Source organism: Pseudophryne corroboree, chromosome 9, assembly GCF_028390025.1.
Source record: "Pseudophryne corroboree isolate aPseCor3 chromosome 9, aPseCor3.hap2, whole genome shotgun sequence".
NCBI classification, from domain to species: Eukaryota; Metazoa; Chordata; class Amphibia; order Anura; family Myobatrachidae; genus Pseudophryne; species Pseudophryne corroboree.
The window spans coordinates 228,192,292-228,214,094 of record NC_086452.1 but is presented as its reverse complement, the minus strand read 5'-3'; the positions used below and the strand labels follow the sequence as shown (position 1 = coordinate 228,214,094).

The window sequence follows — 21,803 nt, the reverse complement described above, 5'->3', positions numbered from 1 at the left end:
ACTGGGGCGACGGTTCATCTTTCAGCAGGACAAAAACCCTAAGCACACAGCCAAGATATCAAAGGAGTGGCTTCAGAACAACTATGTGAATGTCCATGATTGGCTCAGCCAGAGACCAGACTTAAATCTGATTGAACATCTCTGGAGAGATCTGGAAATGGCTGTGCACCGACGCTTCCGATCAGACCTGATGGAGCTTGAGAGGTGCTGCAAAGAGGAATGGGCGAAACTGCCCAAAGATAGGTGTGCCAAGCTTGTGGCATCATATTCAAAAAGACTTGAGGCTGTAATTTGCTGCCAAAGGTGCATCAACAAAGTATTGAGCAAAGCTGTGAATTAGTATGTACATGTGATTTATTAGTTTTTATTTTTAATAAATTTGCAAAAATCTAAAAAAAACTTTTTCACATTATCATTATGGGGTATTGTGTGTAGAATTTGGAGGGAAACATGAATTTATTCCATTTTGGAATAAGGCTGTAACATAACAAAATGTGGACAAAGTGAAGTGCTGTGAATACTTTCCAGATGAACTGTAGATCGGGCAGGTGCAGTAAATAACAAAGAAACTACACATAGAAAAAGCAATTTATTAAACAATGTAGCATCAATTACAACTGCAGTTACAGTACAAACAGCTGGTGACAGAAAAACAAACAAATCACAGCTCCATAGAACTCCCTGATACCGTATGGGTCAGGTATCCCTTTCCCATCAGGCTCTGGAACATGAGCGCATTAACACTGTCACTTACTGTGCCAGATGACAAGGCACAATAGAGAGTGAGATGGAAAGAGATTATAGTATGATCTCCAAAACCCAATATAGGGTTTTTGGATATTACATTTGTAAACTTTGATGGACGCAACACTGAATTGTTAATTTCTCACCTCTGAACTTTTTCGCGCTCCAGCACTTAGTGCATCCTCAGACTGTTGCCGAATACTTTCGCTGCAAATAAAAATCATGCAAAAATTAACATGGATGTCAGGAACAATGCCCCATATTCATATGTACCAACACCAGACAACCTTACAGTCATTTCCTAAGATTCTTTTCTCCAGGGCCAATGACCGCCGGGCCCTTATAAGGCCCGCGCAGCCTCTTCATCCGGCCTGGCGGCCGGTGCTGCAGTCGCTATGTGAGGGGACGAGAGCGCAGCACCTCTCCTGCCTCTCAATGTGCTCAGTGATGTCCGGTCTCCGGTGGCGACTCTCATTTGTTTGTTAGCCAATTAGAGCTCGCGGACCAGCAGCCCAGGCTCCTGATTGGCTGCCGGTCCGCAAGCTCTGATTGGCTAATGAACCGGCGCCTCATTTAAAGATACCTGTCGCCGGAGACCGGACTTCACTGAGCATTGAGGGGCAGGAGGGGTGCTGCGCTCTCCTCCCCTCACACAGTAGAGGCAGCGGTGAGCAGCAAGGAGGGCGGGGGTCATTCTGGGACAATGTGTTACTGGCACTATGGGGCAATGTGTTACTGGCACTGTGGGGCATTTGTGTATCTGGTACTGTGGGGCATTTGTGTATCTGGCACTGTGGGACAATGTGTATCTGGCACTGTGGGGCATTTGTGTATCTGGCATTGTGGCGGCATATTTGTATCTGGCACTGAACTACTGGGGGGCATATGTGTATCTGGCACTGCACTATTGGGGGCATATGTGTATCACACCTCATTTTAATGGCCATGTGTGGCATGTGGCCACACCCATTTTTTGGCGTACGCACACAGTACCACTAAGGGGAATATCTACTGGGGCATAACTACTGGGGGCAAGCTAATTTTTAAGTTGATAATTTTTGTATGGCCCCCAAAGGGTTTTATAAATATTCAAATGGCCCTTGGTAGAAAAAGGTTCCCCACCCCTGCAGTAAAGCTTTGTAAAGAATTGCAGAGAGGACCAGGTAGCTCTGCTGCACAGTTGCTTAACAGGAGCACCCTGCCATGCCACGCAAAAGGCACTAACAGTCCAAGGAGAGTAAGTCCTAATGAAATCTGGCTTGTCCAAAAGACACACAAACCTGTCCGATGGTAGGTGTAAATCCACGGAGCAATGGACAGTTTGGAGGCTGGCCATCCACGCTTGTGTGCATTAAACAAAACTAACAGACAATCCAGTCATCATCAGAAGACTTCTGACCACATAAATGTGCAATGCATTGACAGCACTGAGGATCAGCATAAGAAGAACTAGACTGCCGAAAACCCTGCAGGCCAATCTCCTGGTTGAAATGGATGCTTGAAACCACCTTCAGTTGAAAGGACTGAGTTATGCACAAAACCACCCTGTAAGGGTAAAAAATTTACAGCGGAGATCAAGAAAAGAGACTTAGAGACTCTTCTAGCAGTAATAATAATTTTAAAAAATCCATACCAGCTACCAAAATTGTACAGGTTTAAATTGGGCCCACTTCAAGCTTTCAGGACCAGATTCAGGTACCAAAGTGGAATAGGCAAAATATATGGAGGCTGAATGTGAACCACAGCCTGCATGAAAGTCCGTACCACCAGTAGCAAAGCTAAATACATCTTTGAAGCAGAACAAAAAAAACAAAACAAAATAAACAAAAAAAACAGAAGCCAGGCCCTTAAAGAAGAGAGATGGAGACCCTGGTCTAGACCAACCGGTAGGAAGGAAAGAGTATGCGAAACTGGGAAGCAGAAATGACTAGGCCATTCTCACTAATCAATGATTGCCTTCTAGAACTGTAGTAGACGACTTAATGGCCTCAATCATGGCCTAGACCAGGCATTCCCAACCTCGATCCCCAAGGAACACCAACAGTGCACGCTTTAGTGATATCCAGGCCACAGCACAGATGGTTAAATCAAAATAACTGAGCTACTAATTAAGTCACCTGTGCTGAAGCCTGGATATCACTAAAACCTGCACTGTTAGTGTGCCTTGAGGACCGTGGTTGGGAATGTCTGGCCTAGACCAATGCCTCTGACAATACTCTGGATTACAAATCTGGGTCTCAAGTGTCAGGTCATCAAAATCAGACGTGGCAAATATGGGTCTAGAAATGGCCCATGGGTGTCCCTGAAAGGCAGACATCAAGGAGGATCCAGCAGCAAGCACAACAGCCCAGCATACCATGGCCCTTCTCTGCCAATCTGGGGCAAACAGAACAACATGAGTCCTCTCCCTACTGATGCACTGGAGATCCCGAGGCAACATGGAGATCGGTGGAAACAGGTAGCCCAGCTGAAAAGATCATGGGGCTGCCAAAGCATCCACCAAAGCCATTACAGGATTCCTGAACAAAAAATCTTTTATTCAAAATGGGGGCTATCATGTCCTACAATGAGTCTGGAGACGGTCAGGCGAAGGACTTGTCCTCTGGCTTAAAACCAGACTGTCTGGTCACCATGAACATGTGACTCTGAAGTTCCCCCTTCTGGGGGTTCCAAATTGACGCAAGAAGACAAAGTCCAAGTCCACACAGTTAAGTGAAAGGGCCAAAACCTAGGAGTTTTAGCATAAAGGGCAAAAAAGGAAGCTTAGGGATGTTCTGGAAAATACAATTACCTCAAAAGGCATCCGGGTTTTGCATTGTCACCTTGTAGCTTGTTAGAGAACAGATATAATTCATAACCTGAGCAGCCCCATGCTTAGCATTGGTATGCTTACCATCTATACTGACAGCATATAGACAATTGGATTTTGGTACTTACCAGATAAATCCTTTTCTTTGAATCCATAGGGGACACTGGAGTTACTTGGGATAGGGATGGGGCGTTAGCAGGGATAGGCACATTTAAATTAGTAACCCTCCTCCCCCTCCATACTCCCAAGATGCCCCAGTGTTTTTTGCTGAGCCGAACAGGAGCGAAAGAGAGGATGAACAATGGAGAATTACATATAACATTATAACATAATAAACAACTAGAAAGTTGAAATGACAACAGACAACAATCACCTTAACATTCAAACAAGCAGGTAATAATGTGTTTCCATAAGATAAACTGAACTTACCACAAGACAGGTTGAAACTGCTCTGGGCGGGCGTCCAGTGCCCTCTATGGGATTCAAAGAAAAGGATTTAACTGGTAAGTACCAAAATCCAAATTATCTTTTTCATCCACTATGGGGCCTGGAGTACTCTTGGAACATACCAAAGTTTCCCCCTTGGGCGGGAGAGCGGTGTGGCACCTGTTACACTAGACGGCCAAAGCTAGATGCTGATGCCGTAAAAGTATCAAACTTGTAAAAGCGTACAAATGTGTGCACGGACGACCATGTAGCTGCACGGCAAAGTTGCGTTGTGGAAGCCCCACAACCTGCTGCCCATGAAGTTCTCACGGAACGAGTAGAATGTGCCGAAATCGATGCAGGAGGTTGTAGACTAGCATGAAAGTAAGCTTGACTAATGGTCAGCTTAATCCATCTTGCCAAGGTCTGATTGAAAGCAGGCCAACCTATCTTGACTGCAGCATAGAGAACAATGTATCTGTTTTAGGTACTGTTGATGTTCGAGCTACATAAATCCGAAGCGCACTAACCACATCCAAAGAAGCTGGAGTTCCTGAACCTTCTGAAAAAACAGGAACTACGATAGGTTGATTTATGTGAAAAGAGGATACTACCTTTGGTAAAAAAAAAAAAATGGGATTCATCCGAAGTTCTCTGTCATCATGAAAAATCACATACGGTGCATTGCATGACAACGCACCGAATTCAGAAACACGCCTTCCCGAACCTAAGGCTAGGAGAAAAACAGTTTTCCAAGTCAGAAACCTAACATCCAGTTGTTGCAAGGGTTCAAAAATTGAGCACTGCAAAAAATCTAAAACTAGATTCAAGTCCCATGGAGCTCTAGGTGGTATAAACGGAGGTTGAACTCTAAGGACACCTTGCAGGAAAGTTTGAACTATTGGCAAAAAAGAGCCACGTGGCTGAAAGAAAAGTGACAAAGCAGATAACTGCACCTTTAGTGTCACTAAATGAAGTCCTCCATCTAACCCCATCTGTAAAAATAGTAAAAGACGGGATAACTTGCAAGAAGATGTCGGAAACTTTAGTCATTCACACCAATTAATATTAGCTCGCCAAATCCTGTGATAATGAGCTGCTGTAACTGGCTTCCTGGAATGCCTTCGCATCTTAAGAGAGCGGTTTCAACAGCCACCCCGTCAAACGCAGCCGCACTAAATCGGGGTAAAGAAACAGACCCTGTTGCAGAAGGTCTGAACGTAGCGGAAGCAGCCACGGATCATCTGCGAGTAGACCGCAGAAATCCGAGAACCAAGCTCTTAGAGGTCAATGAAGCGCCACTAGTATGACGGTTGTGGGCTCTCTTTTGATCCGCTTTAGCAACCGAGGAAGCAGCAGAAATTGTGGAAATAGATACACAAGGCTGTACGGCCACGCTATCGTAAGAGCATCCACTGCCACTGCCCTTGGATCTCTTGTTCTCGACACATACTTGGGTGCCTGATGATTTTGGCGAGATGCCACTAGATCCACCTGTGGGTAACCCCACCGCTGGACTAACATCTGGAACACTTCTGGATGCAAAGCCCATTCTCCTGGATGAAAATCCTGACGACTGAGATAATCTGCTCTCCAGTTGTCCACTTCTGGAATGAACACTGCTGATAATATCACTTGGTGATGCTCGGCCCAATTCAGGATTTGAGCAACTTTTCGCATGGTCACGTGACTACGAGTCCCTCCTTGTTTGTTGATGTATGCGACAGCCGTCGCGTTGTCTAACTGAACCTGAACAGTCTGAGCATGTGAACTGCATGTTGCAGAGTGTTGAAAATTGCTCTGAGTTCCAGGACATTTATTGACCGTAATCTCTCTCGATCTGAACATAGACCCTGAAACGGACAATGTAGGACCACTGCACCCCAACCTCTGAGACTTACACCCGTCGTCAGAATTATCCAGTTCCAGACTCCGAACCTTTTTCCCACTGTGAGACGTCTTATTTGGAGCCACCAGAGCAGCAAAATTCTGGCCCTTGGAGACAAACGCACCATTTGATGAATCTGTAGATGAGACCCTGACCACTATACGAGAAGATCTAGCTGAAAATGACGTGAGTGAAATCTTCCGAACCGGAGTGCTTCGAAAGATGCCACCATCTTTCCTAACAGTCGAACGCACAAGTGCACCGAGACTGTCCGTGGATTGAGCACTAACTGTACCAGATGACGAATACTTTGTGCTTTTACCTCTGGAAGGTAAATTCATTGATCTACCATATCCAGAACAATTCCCAGAAACTGAATTTGTTGAGACGGGACAAGGCTTGGTTTTTTGAAGTTGACAATTCACCCATGCTGAACTAGGACAATGTACGTTAGTAAGGCATTTTGAAGGAGTATTTGTTGAGACGAAGCTTTGATGAGTAGGTCGTTTAAGTACGAAACTATTATCACTCCCAGGGATCTGAAATGAGCAATGATCACAGACATCACCTTTGTGAATACCCGAGGCACTGATGAGAGGCCAAACGGTAGTGCCTGAAATTGATAATGGTTTTGTTGTACTGCAAACCTTTAGTATGGCTGATGCGGTGGCCAAATTGGAATGTGTAAGTACGCATCCTTGAGATCCAGCGAAATCATGAATTCCTGTGGTTCTAAGCCTGCAATCACTGACCGTAGCGATTTCATTTTGAATCTGTAGTAAGTGACGTACTGATTGAGCCCCTTTAGGTTCACTATCAGTCTGACTGAGCCGCCCAGCTTTGGTACTACAAAAAGATTAGAATAAAACCCTTGACCTTGTTGGTGTACTGGTACATGAATCAAAACTGCTGAATCTACGAGAGACTGAATAGCAGCCTGCAGAACTTCCTTCTTGTCTCCTTACACAGGCAGACCTGCCCTGAAAAACTGCATTGGTGGTAGACAATCGAACTCTATTTTGTAACCCTTGCACACTAAATTGCGGATCCACCAATCTGTGGATGTCTGATACCACGCCAAGTGAAATGTTTTGATGGCATGCTCCCACAACTAAAGATCCAAGATGGGCTGGAAGCCCGTCATGCCACTGGTTTCTCAGCTGGCTTTGTTTCTTGACGGTTAGTGGTTTGTTGAAAACCAAGTCCTCTTATCACGTCTACTGTGTACGGTTGATCCTCAAGCACAGCCTCAAAAGGACTGAGGTCTAAAAGATCTGAACGCTGGTCCAGAGTAATTCCTGTTAGGTACTGGTGTGGACAACGGTAGGAACACAGATTTTCCTCCAGAAGCCTGAGAAATCCATTTGTCCAATTCAGGACCAAATAACATATCACCAGTTTAAGGCAGCGCCTCTATTCCTCGTTTCGACTCAGCCTCGGTCTGCCAAGACTGCAACCAAAGCACCCGACGGGCCGCAATAATAGAGGCTGAAATCCGAGAACTGACTTGTCCAACATCCATAGATGCGGTATCCAAATACTCACATTCACAAATGTGATCGGTTAGAAGTATAAACTGGTCTGAGGAAAGACCTTGTTGTAGGCCTAACCTGAGCTGTTTCACCCATGCTACTACAGCCTTGTTAACCCAAACTCCAACTAAAGCAGGTCTAAACAACACCCCTGCTGCTGTATAAATGGACTTTAGCATGGACTCTAGCTTACGCTCAGACAGATCTTTAAGCTTCGTTGCAGTTGAAACTGGAATGGTTAATTTCTTTAAAAGTTTTGAAACTGAAGAATCCACTGGTGGCGAATTTACCCACTTAGTTGCCATAGTCTGTGAGAAAGGGTAGTTAGACAGAAATCACTTTGGCACAGAAAACAGTTTATCTGGATTTTGCCATGCTTCCGTCAACTGCTTATTAAGAGAATCTGAAAAAGGAAAAGACATAGTCGCCCGTTGGCTTTTAGCAAATAGAACCTCATCTTTTGACAGAGGTGCTCCTCTGTCTCAGTGAAATCTAGCACCTGGCGTTCTGCCCTGATGAGATCATTAATGCCCGGGCTATCAGTGACCTCACTATCTGACTCCTGGCCAAATTCACCTTCCTCCTCTTCATTCTGAGATACAAGGTCTGGCATTGAATCGTCAGTTTGTAAAATCGAGGAAATCAGTCAATTATGAAACAAATGATGACTAGTATTAGAACTATTCATGGACTTTTGTAAAACCCGCAAAGTTCTCAAAAAATCCTGAGCCCACAGTGGCTGCTCAGACCGCATTGACCTTGGATAAGACTTTGCCGACTCACGGTCGTTCCGTGCAGCAGACAATTCTGACGCCAAATCAGCCATCACACCTGCCATCATAGCCCAAGGAGGATCAGGGTAGAGGTCCTTATTTGGCCCCCAATTTGCAAGTGGAAGTTTCATCACGTAACACACTATCACAGTTATCGCAGACAATCTGCTTTTTTGATTTTGCGTTTGCTTTTCCAGTCATCATGCACATAGACAGACAGTAATACAGTGAAACAAAAGCCTTCACGACTCAGTAAAAAATAACCGAAGTGTGTAAAAGACCGAGTGCACAGCACCCTAGTACACACTAAGTTGTTCGCTCGTTAGCAGTTTTTAGCAGCAGTGTAAACGCTATGCGGCCGCCCACTGGGAGTGTATTTTAGCTTAGCAGAAATGCGAAAGAATGTATCGCAGAGCGGCTACAAAGATTTTTTGTGCAGTTTCAGAGTAGCTCAAAACCTACTCAGCGCTTGCAATTACTTCAGACTTTAGTTCCTGTTTTGACGTCACAACCACGCCCAGCCACGAATGCGTTTTTCCTGTCACGCCTGCGTTTTTCCGAACACTCCCTGAAAACGATCAGTTGACACCCAGAAACGCTCACTTCATGTTAATCACACTGCGGCCACCAGTGCGACTGAAATGCTTCGCTAGACCCTGTACAAAACTACATTGTTCGTTGTGCCCGTACGATACGCATTGCGCCTATACGCATGAGCAGAACTGCCGTTTTTTAGCCTGATCGCTGCGCTGAGAACTAATACAGAACAAATGCAGCTAGCGATCAACTCGGAATGACCCCCTAAGTTCTGTTAAGTTCATACTTCACTAAAAAACTTACCAACAACCCTGACCCCTCCAGTGGACATGTATTGTAGGACCAGCACCAAATTCCTGTAGGAAGAAGCAGGTAGTCAATATAAAATGGCGCCCACACCATCTGCTTTTTTTTATTTTTAAAACATATATATTCTCAGCATAGGCTTAATAGCCTGTTTTGCCCCTTAGACTATGCAAACAGGTCTAAAATATATGTCTCAACAGATGGCACACTGGCTTCATGCTGAGGGGAATCGCTGGGGCGGCCATTATATCTCCCCCCCACCGCTCAGTACACAGTGAAGTGAGTTGCGGTGCTGTCCTGCCGAGCGCAGGAAGCCCCGTCAGCTGGAGAAGGATGATGGTGCAGCCCAGCGGCTATACCTCCACTAAGCGGCGGCAGCGTGAGCTGACCGTCCGCTTACATAGTGCAGCGGCGGAGATCTGGGGAGAGCGGTGATGGGCATAGGGCAGCATTACAGCGGCAATCACATACAGTAAACCCCCACCCACCCACGGAGCGGCGTCAGCATGAGCTGACCGACCGCTACAGGCATCCCTCAGTAAAACGGCCTCACGGAGCGGCAGCAGCGTGAGCTGATCGCCCGTTCCTTACCTTTTGCTGGGGTCTGGAGGCTCTGATGGGGCTTCTCACCAAGCACCAACCTGCTCCTGCAGCCAAAGCTGAAATTAGCCAACGCTGATTAAGGTCTATGGCGGGGCTTCTCATCTAAGCGCCGACAAGCCTTTCCTGCTTTTAGCAGCACACATAGTCCTGGACCCAAACTTCTCAGTAAGCTGGGAAGGGACTGTGACTTGTAAAAAGAAAAAGTTACAAAAAAAAGTAAAGTCTGAAGCTGAGTCCAGAATGTGCCTTCCCTGGCAGGCACAGGGCAGTATGGAGGGGGAGGAGGGTTACTAATTGAAATATTTAAATGTGCCTATCCCTGCTAACACCCCGTCCATATTCCAAAGTACTCCAGTGACGCCTAGTGGATGAAAAAGAAAAAAAGAGGGATACAATTACTGCCTAAGCTCAAAGATACTGCAGAAAATATACATTCCGTTAAACGCACAGTAGCAATAAAGAGGAGATCAGGAAAAAGCCAAAAGAAAACCATGACTTGGCTGTGGCAAGGTAACAACATTAGCTACTGGCAAGGGCACAGACAGCTGTGCCGGGCCCAGGTACTCGGAGTGGGGGTGTGACGCCCCTCTCCTTAGGGAATATTTTTTTAAAGTTTATTTAACACACTACAGTTGCACATAAAACATAGTGGGCCAGATGCATCATCGCATGGAAAGTGATAAAATGGAGAGTGAAAAAGAACCAGCCAATCTTCTCCTGACATTTTTCAAACACTACCTGTAACATGGCAGTTAGTACCTGATTGGCTGGCACTTTTTCACTCTCCATTTTATCACGTTCCAAGCGATGATATATCTGGCCCACAGTGTTAAATAAACTGTGTTACACTACTGGAGGATTTCCGTTTTATTCCCACATAGAGAGAGGGATATTCAAGTGGAAGATTGTGATACGCTGAGATCCAACTGGGGTGTGACCAGCTTCTTGAAACATGCACTCTCTCTACCATAAATAGTAGACTATAATTTCTGGTACGAGTCTACCACGATTGTTTTAAATGTATAAATAATATATGAATGTATTATACAATTTGTTTTTATTTGCTCTGTGTTATTTGAGTGTTACAATAGACTCAACTCTCACTCTCCCCAACGCAGCACACAGCAACATACAGTATGAGCTGGGCTGGGGAGAGAGGCTGCTGCTGCAGCAGTGTCCGCTCTATCTCCGCTGCCGCTGTCTACAAGTGGCAAGGCCCGGGCCGGGTAAAGAGCACCCCCCTTCCCTCAGCGCGTTACAAAAGGGGGCTGAGGTACGTTACAGAGCTAACAAAAAATAATTAACTAGAAATAAAGTAAAATACCATATGCCAGTGATTCTCAATCTTATTTGAATCACAGCGTCCTAGAGTATCAGAATGTTTTTCACGGCACCTATAGGTAAAACATTTCTTATTGAGAAATATAGAAAAAAATAATAGGATTTTGGTACCTACCGGTAAATCCTTTTCTCCTAGTCCGTAGAGGATGCTGGGGACTCCAAAAGGACGATGGGGTATAGACGGGATCCGCAGGTGCTTGGGCACACTGAAAAGACTTAAACTGGGTGTGAACTGGCTCCTCCCTCTATGCCCCTCCTCCAGACCCCAGTTATAGGAACTGTGCCCAGGAGAGACGGACATTTCGAGGAAAGGATTTTTGTTTAAACTAAGGGCTACAAACATACCAGCCCACACCACAAACATACCGTACAACCGGAGTAACAGTAAACCAGATAACAGTATGAAGTAACAACAGCAACAAGCTGAAAACAAGAAATACACAACCCGTGTATAAACCTAATTTTACCAGCAAGAAAACACTGCAAGTAACAGTCCGCACTGGGATGAGCGATCAGCATCCTCTACGGACTAGGAGAAAAGGATTTACCGGTAGGTACCAAAATCCTATTTTCTCTTACGTCCTAAAGGATGCTGGGGACTCCAAAAGGACCATGGGGTTTATACCAAAGCTCCAGAACGGGCAGGAGAGTGCGGACTACTCTGCAGCACCGATTGAGCAAACGCAAGGTCCTCATCAGCCAGGGTATCAAATTTATAGAACTTAGCAAAAGTGTTTGAACCCGACCAAGTAGCTGCTCGGCAAAGCTGTAACGCCGAGACGCCTCGGGCAGCCGCCCAAGATGAGCCCACTTTCCTGGTAGAATGGGCTTTTACTGACTTCGGCACTGGTAGCCCGGCCGAAGAATGAGCCTGCTGAATCGTACTACAAATCCAGCGTGCAATAGTCTGTTTTGAAGCAGGATGACCAATCTTGTTGGAAGCATACAGGACACACAGCGCCTCAGTTTTTCTGGCAACAGCTGTCCTAGTGACGTAGATCTTCAAAGCTCTCACAACATCCAGAGATTTTGGAATCGCCACAGCCTCCGTAGCCACTGGAACCACAATAGGTTGGTTAATGTGAAATGAAGAAACCACCTTCGGCAGAAATTGTTGACGAGTCCTCAATTCCGCCCTATCCGAATGAAAAATCAAGTACGGGCTCTTATGAGATAAGGCTGCCAACTCTGACACTCGCCTGGCAGACGCCAGCGCCAACAGCATAACTACCTTCCAAGTGAGAAATTTCAACTCAACCTTACGCAAAGGTTCAAACCAGGAAGACATGAGAAACCGTAAGACCACGTCAAGATCCTATGGAGCTACAGGAGGCACAAACGGAGGATTGATATGCATTACTCCTTTCACAAAAGTCTGAACCGCTGGGAGGACAGCTAATTCTTTTTGAAAGAAAATAGACAAAGCCGAAATCTGCACTTTGATGGAGCCTAATTTCAGGCCTGCATCTACTCCCGCCTGCAAAAAGTGGAGAAAGCGACCCAAGTGAAAATCTTCCGCAGGAGCCATTTTAGACTCACACCAGGAAACATACTTTCTCCAAATACGGTGATAATGTTTCGCCGTAACCTCCTTCCAAGCCTTAATGAGAGTGGGAATGACCCCCCCCCCCCGGGAATACCCTTACGAGCTCAACCTTCATGCCGTCAAACGCAGCCGCGGTAAGTCTGGAAACACGCATGGACCCTGTAACTACAGGTCCTCTCTTAGAGGAAGCGGCCAAGGATCTTCCATCAGTAATTCCTGAAGATCCGGGTACCAGGCCCTTCTTGGCCAATCTGGAACGACGAGAATCACCTGAACCCTTGCTTGCCGAATGATCCCCAGTACCTTTGGAATGAGAGGAAGTGGAGGGAACACATACACCGACTGAAACACCCAAGGAGACACCAGGGCGTCCACTGCACTTGCTTGGGGGTCCCTTGACCTGGAACAATATCTCGGGAGCTTCTTGTTGAGACGAGACGCCATCATGTCGATCAACGGAATTCCCCAACATTTTGTCACCTCTGCAAATACCTCTTGGTGAAGAGCCCACTCTCCCGGATGGAGATCGTGTCTGCTGAGGAAATCTGCTTCCCAGTTGTCCACTCCCGGTAGGAAGACTGCTGAGAGGGCGCTCACGTGTTGTTCCACCCAGCGAAGGATTCTTGTGGCCTCCGCCATTGCCGCTCTGCTCCTCTTTCCGCCTTGACGGTTTATATGTGCCACCGCTGTGATGTTGTCTGACTGTACCAGGACAGGTCGACCCTGAAGAAGGCTTCTTGCTTGTAGCAGGCCGTTGTAAATGGCTCTTAACTCGAGAACATTTATGTGGAGACAAGCTTCCTGGAGCGACCATTTACCCTGGAAGTTTCTTCCTTGGGTGACTGCGCCCCAGCCCCGGAGACTTGCATCTGTTGTCAGAAGTACCCAATCCTGGATACCGAACCGGCGTCCCCCTAGGGGGTGTAGTACGGCTGACCGGCGGTCTCCTGACCGCCGGTCAGCTTACCGACGCCGGGATCACGGCAGCATACAGACGCCGGGATCCCGGCGGGGAGGGGCGAGTGCAGCAAGCCCCTTGCGGGCTCGCTGCGCTCGCCACGCTGCAGGCTCGGTGGCGACCTGCGGTCGCCACGGGTTCTATTCCCACTCTATGGGTGTCGTGGACACCCACGAGTGGAAATAGTCCCTGTTGGTCGGCATGCCGACCATCGGGACAGTGACCCGTCGGGCTGGTGGAGGAGGTCATGTGACTGTCGGTCAGCTGACCGGCGGTCACATGAATACCACCCCCCCTAGGAGGTGAGAACTTTGTAGCCACCACAGGAGAGAAATTCTGGCTCTGGGAGATAGACTTATCTTCCGGTGCATGTGCAGGTGAGTCCCGGACCATTTGCTCAGCAAGTCCCACTGAAACACCCGGGCATGAAACCTGCCAAATGGAATGGCTTCGTATGCCGCAACCATTTCCCCCAGAACCCGAGTACAGTGATGGATTGACACACTCGTCAGAAGTTCCCTGACCATCGTCTGCAGTTCCAGAGCTTTTTCTTCTGGAAGAAATAGTCTCTGTAAATCCGTGTCCAGCATCATGCCCAGAAAAGGCAGCAGAGTGGTATGAATCAACTGAGATTTTGGCAAATTGAGTACCCAACCGTGCTGTCGCAGAACAGACAGTGACAAATTTACACTTCTCAGCAACCATTCCTTGGACCTCGCCTTTATCAGGAGATCGTCCAAGTACGGGATAATTGTAACCCCTTGTTTGCGAACGAGAACCATCATTTCCGCCATGACTTAGGTGAAAATCCTCGGAGCCGTGGAAAGCCCAAACGGCAACATCTGAAATTGGTAATGAGAATCCTGTATCGCAAACCTGACGAAGGCCTGATACGAAGGATATATCGGGACGTGTAAGTAGGCATCCTTTATGTCGACTGACGCCATAAAATCCCCCCCTCCCAGGCTGGCAATTACAGCTCGAAGAGATTCCATCTTGAACTTGAAAACTTTCAAGTATGGATTGAGGGATTTTAGATTCAGAATTGGTCTGACCGAATCGTCCGGTTTCGGCACAACAAAGAGGCTCGAGTAGAACCCCTCCCCCTGTTGGGACGAGGGAACGGGAACAATGACCCTTTGTAGACACAATTTTTGTATCGCTGCCAGCACCACCTCCCTGTCCGGAAGAGCCACTGGTAAGGCCGAAATGAAGAACCGGTGAGGGGGCATCTCCCAAAACTCCAGCTTGTATCCCTGAGACACAATCTCTAGGACCCAAGGATCCAGGTCTGATTGAATCCAGACCTGACTGAATATTCGCAGACGGCCCCCCACCGGTCCGGACTCCCCCAGGGAAGCCTCAGCGTCATGCGGTGGACTTGGTAAAGGCAGGGGAGGACTTTTGGTCCTGGGCGCCTGACACTGCAGGCGGCTTCCTTCCTCTTCCTCTACCTTTTGAAGCGAGGAAGAACGAACCCCTTCCACGCCTGTATTTATTGTGAAGAAAGGACTGCATCTGCTGATGTGGTGCCTTTTTCTGTTGTGTGGGAACATAAGGAAGAAAAGAGGACTTACCCGCAGTCGCGGTAGAGACCAGGTCAGCCAAGCCGTCCCCAAGCAAGACAGTACCTTTGAAGGGTAATGCTTCCATAGCTCTCTTGGAGTCGGCATCAGCATTCCATTGATGGATCCACAATACCCTCCTGGCCGATATAGACATGGCATTGGCTCTTGATCCCAAGAAACAAACATCCCTCGCCGCATCCTTCAGGTATTCTGCAGCGTCCTTGATATAACCAAGAGTCAAAAGAACATTATCTGTATCAAGGGTATCCATATCAGTAGCTAAATTCTCAGCCCATTTAGCAATAGCACTACTCACCCATACCGACGCCACAGCAGGTCTGAGCAATGCACCCGAAAAAGCGAAAATGGACTTCAGAGACGTCTCCAGCTTGCGATCCGCAGGATCTTTGAGAGCTGCCATGTCAGGAGACGGAAGCGCCACTTTCTTAGATAAACGAGATAGAGCTTTGTCAACATTTGGAGACGCCTCCCATTTTTCCCTGTCATCAGAGGGGAAAGGATACGCCATGTAAATCCTCTTGGGAATCTGCCACCTCTTGTCCGGCGACTCCCAAGCCTTTTCACAAAGAGTATTCATTTCATGAGAGGGGGGAAACTTCACCTCAAGTTTTTTTCCCTTGAACAAGCAAATCCTTGTTTCCTGTACCGCAGGTTCATCAGAAATGTGTAAAACATGTTTTGTAGCCACAATCATGTACTGAATACTCTTAACTAAACTTGGATGTAAAGCAGCCTCAGTGAAATCGACCTAGGAATCAGAGTCCGTGTCGGTATCAGTATCTACCACTTGAGTAAATGGCCGCTTTTACGACCCGGATGAGGTCTGCACCGGAGACAAAGCCTCTTCCATGGACTTTTTCCACACCTGTGTCTGTGACTCAGACTTATCTAACCTCTTTGATAAATAAGCTACATTCGTATTTATCGTACTTAACAATGCGAGTAAATCAGGTGTCGGCTGCGCAGACAGGCCCAAATCTAGCCCCGCATCCGCTCCCCCAATAACCTCCTCTGGTGAATAACATTCAGCCTCAGACATGCCGACACGTAGTACCTACACACAGATACACACAGAACGTCTCAGCTAGGTGACAGGCCCACAATGAAGCCCAGATAGGGGACACAGAGGGAGTATGCCAGCTCACACCCCAGCGCCCATATATCCCGTCAAAAGATATATGTACCCAGCGCTGCTTAAATACTAATAAATTGCACCACACTGCGGCCCCCCCCTCCCGATTAGCTCCCCGTTACTTGTGAGAGGAGATGTGGAGGTCCCGGGCAGCGTCTCCTTCAGCCGCGTGTTGAAGGAAAAGATGGCGCTGTGAGCCGCGGGGTGAAGCTCCGCCCCTTCCCGGCGCGCTTCGGCCCGCCAAATTTGAAAATGAAAAAATGCCGGCGGGGGTTTGAGAAACAGTGCCGAGGCACCGAAAAGCCTTCTGCCGCTCCCCTAACATCAGTAACATGCTGCCCAGGGCGCCCCCCCCAGCGCCCTGCACCCTGTGAGTGCCGTTAGTGAAAGTGTGTGGGAGCATGGAGCGCAGCGTTACCGCTGCGCTATACCTGGTTACTGAAGTCTTCTGCTATCCTGAAGTCTTCTGTTCTTCTCATACTCACCCGACTTCTTTCTTCTGGCTTCTGTGAGGGGATTGACGGCGCGGCTCCGGGAACAAGCAGCTAAGTGCACCAAGTGATCGAACCCTCTGGAGTTAATGGTGTACAGTAGCCGAGAAGCAGAGACCTTAACTAAGTAGAAGTAGGTCTGCTTCTCTCCCCTCAGTCCCAAGATGCAGGGAGCCTGTAGCCAGCAGGTCTCCTTGAAAATATAAAACCTAACAAAAGTCTTTTCTAGAGAAACTCAGGAGAGCTCCCCTAGTGAGTGTCCAGTCAGTCCTGGGCACAAAGTCTAACTGGGGTCTGGAGGAGGGGCAAAGAGGGAGGAGCCAGTTCACACCCAGTTTAAGTCTTTTCAGTGTGCCCAAGCTCCTGCGGATCCCATCTATACCCCATGGTCCTTTTGGAGTCCCCAGCATCCTCTAGGACGTAAAAGAAATATAACTAATTTAATCGTGTTTATATGTCATGCTTAGGTTCAGTTATGTGGAGGGATACAGGATATGCTTATGTTTGGCCACATATTTTATGATTCACAGCCATCAGCACTTGACCATAAATAATTTGAATTGGTCCTGGACCACCGATCCAATGTACCCCTGCAAGTGTCCTGAGGCGCCCCAGGGTGCCACGGCACACAGTTTGAGAACCACTGCCATACGTTATCGTTATGCCTACTCCAAAGGCACTAAATAGACACTAAATAAACAAACTATTACCAGTGGAAGGGTTATGATAGGGAGGGGGGAGACGTGTTGTTTTAGTTTTAATAGTTAATTATCTAGTGACAACTCCTCAGGCACCCCATTTAACCCATTGTCTATCAGTGTTCCCCAGAGGAAGAAGGAGGAATGAGACACATGGAGCAGATATAAATGTTACTACAGCTCCCAGGGGGTGGTATTCATGTGACCGCCGGTCAGCTGACCGACAGTCACATTACCTCCTCCACGAGCCCGACTACTCACTTTCCCGATGGTCGGCATGCCGACCAACAGGGACTATTTCCCCTCGTGGGTGTCCACGACACCCATAGAGTGGGAATAGAACCCGTGGCGACCGCAGGTCGCCACCGAGCCCGCAGCGTGGCGAGCGCAGCCAGCCCGCAAGGGGCTTGCTGCACTCGCCCCTCTCTCCGCCGGGATCCGGGCGTCGGTATGCTGCCGGGATCCCGGCGTCGGTAAGCTGACCGGCGGTCAGGAGACCGGCGGTCAGCCATACTACACCCCTCCCAGGACAGGAATCAAAGTGACTTGTCATTTGCAAACTTATTTTTTCTAGAATTTTAGCAGTATTTCAATTTATTATATTGTGCATCATACAAGACACGGTCTACCAGAATAATTGTGGGGTGGGAGAGACTTCAATTCCATTTTGAATAGTGAAGCGAATGCCAGTACCTTGTGCTGGAGATTTGATGACTTCTTGGCAGCAGGAAGCCTGCTTTTTTTTAAATGATGGTGCCCTATCGCCTAAAAAAAAGTAATTTCGCTCTAGGAGGTCTATGTCCTCTAAAATTGATTGAGGAATTTTCATAGATAAACAATAAGGAAATTAAACTATTGTTTTGCACATACACGTTCACAGTTGTCAATTTAAGAATCACTTCAACATACCCTGCACTTCCAAATACTGGCGATTCCTCTGGAATTGGAATATTGGTAGCGCATCCTCGTTTCTGTGGCGTGCTGGTATTGATGCTCTGTCCATCAGGCAGCGGATTTCTCTGTAAAGAGGTCAGGAGAGGAGAATGGCCATTGATGGCAGAAGAGCTGCTGTCTCTGGGACCATTGTGTGGTATGCTCTTTGCCTGAATTTCATCACCAATAGGTTCCATCCCCACATTCAGCTCTCCCAGTTTCCGGATAGACCTAAAGCATGAGTACAGATAATTCTGAAGAGATTACTCATGCAGTTTCCTTATCTTTTCTGGATGAGGATTTGTCAGTTATATCAGGACAAGAACTGCCTCACGTCTGAATAGGTCAACGGAGCTCCTCAATGGATTTATAAATATCCGATACATTTTATACCAATATAGTAATCAGAAAATGTGGAATGTCAGTTTTCTAGAATTAAGAAACACAACAACAACAGTAACATACAGTAAAGCAAACACTGATCTATATTCTCAGTAACACACGGGTGCTTTATGTCTAAGAATAGAATTAAAAAAATAAGATTTTAATTACCTACCGGTAAATCCTTTTCTCGTAGTCCATAAGGGATATTGGGGAGACTTAGTATGATGGACGGGGTCCACAGGAGCCGGTGCACTTTACATTTCTTCACTGGGTGTACTGGTTCCTCTCCTTTATGCCCCTTCCCACAGGCAGTTAAAGGTAAAAATAGAATTTTAAATACCTACCGGTAAATCCTTTTCTCGTAGTCCATAAGGGATATTGGGGACAGATTAGTACGATGGGTATAGACAGGTCCAAATGAGCCAGTGACTTTAAATTTCTTCAACTGGGTGTGCTGGCTCCTCCCCTCTATGCCTCCTCCTACAGCTCATTTATAGGTAAACAGTGCCCGAAGGAGAAATTACATACGTGAGAGAAAGAACATAACAAAAAGTGTGGTGAGATTTACACACCAGCACACCAATATATAAAACTTATCCAGCAACATCTGGCAACATTAACTGCAACAGCTGAACAGAAACACATAACAGAGGACCTGCAGAAAAGTCACCGCACAGAGGCGGGAGCCCGATGTCCCTTATGGACTACAAGAAAAGGATTTACCGGTAGGTATTTAAAATCCTATTTTCTCTAGCAACCCTTTTTCTGCGCATCATAGTGCATGAACAAGGAATCCATCTTTCTGATCCGAGCCATCCTTTTGATATAAATTTTCAAGGCACGCACAGCATCCAGTGCCTCCAGAGGAGCAGAAGTGTCAGAAATGGATGGAATCACGATAGGCTGATTCAAGTGAAATGCGGAGACCACCTTTGGCAGGAACTGCTGTCTAGTCCTGAGCTCCGCTCTGTTCTCGTAAAAGACCAAGTACGGACTTTTGCACGACAAGGCCCCCAATTCTGAGACACGCCTAGCAGAAGCCAGGGCCAGTAACATCACTGTTTTCCACGTGAGGTACTTATCTTCTACTGTCATCAGAGGTTCAAGCCAGGAGGACTGTAGAAAACGTAACACTACATCCAGATCCCAAGGTGCCGTAGTCGGCACAAATGGAGGTTGTATGTGAAGCACCCCTTGCAAGAAGGTCTGAACTTCTGGCAAGAGAGCCAACTTCTTCTGGAAGAAGATGGAAAGAGCTGATTCTAGGACCTTAATTGATCCCAGACATAAGCCTTTATCCACTCCAGCCTCCAGGAACCTTTCCAAGTTAAATTCTGCAGAGGACTATGTGCGCTCCTCGCACCAAGAGACATATCTCCGCCAGATATGATGATAGTGTTTTGACGTCACAGGTTTTCTGGCTTCCACCATAGTGGCAATGACCTTGTTGGAAAGCCCTTTGGAGGTCATTCCGAGTTGTTCGCTCGTTGCAGATTTTCGCTATACTGCGATTATCTGCTAACTGCGCAATGTTCGCAGAGCGCATGCGCCTAGTTATTTTACACAAAAATTAGGTATTTTACTCACGGCATAACGAAGCTTTTTCATCGCTGTGGTGATCGTAGTGTGATTGACAGGAAGTGGGTGTTTCTGGGCGGAAACTGGACGTTTTATGGGAGTGTGCGAAAAAACGCTGGCGTTTCTGGGAAAAACGCGGGAATGGCTGAAGAAACGGGGGAGTGTCTGGGCGAACGCTGGGTGTGTTTGTGACGTCAAACCAGGAACGAAACTGACTGAACTGATCGCAGTGTAGGAGTAAGTCTCTAGCTACTCAGAAACTGCTAAGAATTTTCTATTCGCAATTCTGCGAATCTTTCGTTCGCAATTCTGCTATGCTAAGATACACTCCCAGTAGGCGGCGGCTTAGCGTGTGCAATGCTGCTAAAAGCAGCTAGCGAGCGAACAACTCGGAATGAGGGCCTTTGTGCGCTAGGATGTTCCGCTCACCTTCCATGCCGTCAAACGAAGCCGCCGTAAGGCCGGGTAGACGATCGGTCCTTGTTGAAGAAGATCCCTTCTTAGCGGTAGAGGCCAAGGGTCCTCTACTGACATGTCCAGAAGAGCCGCATAACACATTCTTCGGGGCCAATCAAGATTGCTTTCACTCATTGATGTCTGATTCGCTTGAGCACCCTTGGGATCAGCGGAATCGGAGGAAACAGGTAGACCAGCTGGTAAAGCCAAGGCGATGTCAGCGCATCCACTGCGCTCGCCTGCGGGTCCCTGGTTTGTGAGCAATAGCAGAGAAGCTTCTTGTTGAGACGAGAGGCCATCAAGTCGACCTTCCCCACCTGACGATGATTTGCTGAAACACCTGACTGTGTAGTCCCCACACCCCCCGATGGAGGTCGTGGCGACTTAGGAAGTCCGCTTCCCAGTTGTCCACCCCGGAATGAAGATCGCAGACAGTGCTCTTGCATTTCTTTATGCCCAGAGGAGTATTCTTGACACTTTTCGCATGCAGGCTTTGCTTTTTGTCCCTCCTTGTCGATTGATGTACGCCACTGCCGTGGCGTTGTCCGACTGCACCTGGATCGCCTGATCCCGAAGTAGAGGGGATGCCTGAATCAGAACATTGTAGATAGCCCGAAGTTCCTGAATGTTGATCAGAAGAAGGGCCTCTTGGGCAGACCACCTGCCCAGGAACTGCGCCCCCCTGGGCAACAGCTCCCCATCCTCTCAGACTCGCATCCGTCGTGAGGAGGATCCAAATCTGAATCCCAAATAGTCGACCTTCCAGCAGGTTAGTTGACTGTAGCCACCACAGGAGAGATGCTGGCCTGGCCTAAGGTGACAGCCGAATCATCCAGGGCATCTGAAAATGGGAACCAGACCACTTGTTCAGGATGTCCAATTGGAACGGTCTGGCATGAAACCTTCCGAATTGAATTGCCTCGTACGAGGCCACCATCTTTCCCAACAATTTTATGCAATGATGAATGGAGACACGAGCAGGTCGGAGCACCATGTGAACCATTTCTTGAAGTGTTCTTACATTGCCATCTGGGAGGAACACCTTCTGTGCTACAGTATCCAGTATCCCCAGAAACAGG

At 47.4% G+C, this 21,803-nt stretch overlaps 1 protein-coding gene across 4 annotated transcripts in view; it reads right to left on the bottom strand.

Moving 5' to 3' along the window:
- The window catches only part of WDR47 (WD repeat domain 47), a 207,650-nt gene that overhangs the window by 49,836 nt on the left and 136,011 nt on the right, over positions 1-21,803 (bottom strand). For all 4 annotated transcript variants that reach the window (XM_063940149.1, XM_063940146.1, XM_063940148.1 and 1 more), the window contains 2 exons: positions 18,283-18,537; positions 891-951 (listed from right to left, as the gene is read on the bottom strand). In XM_063940149.1, coding sequence (XP_063796219.1) covers positions 891-951; positions 18,283-18,537 — 316 coding nt within the window. The remainder of the gene's footprint in view (positions 1-890; positions 952-18,282; positions 18,538-21,803) is intronic.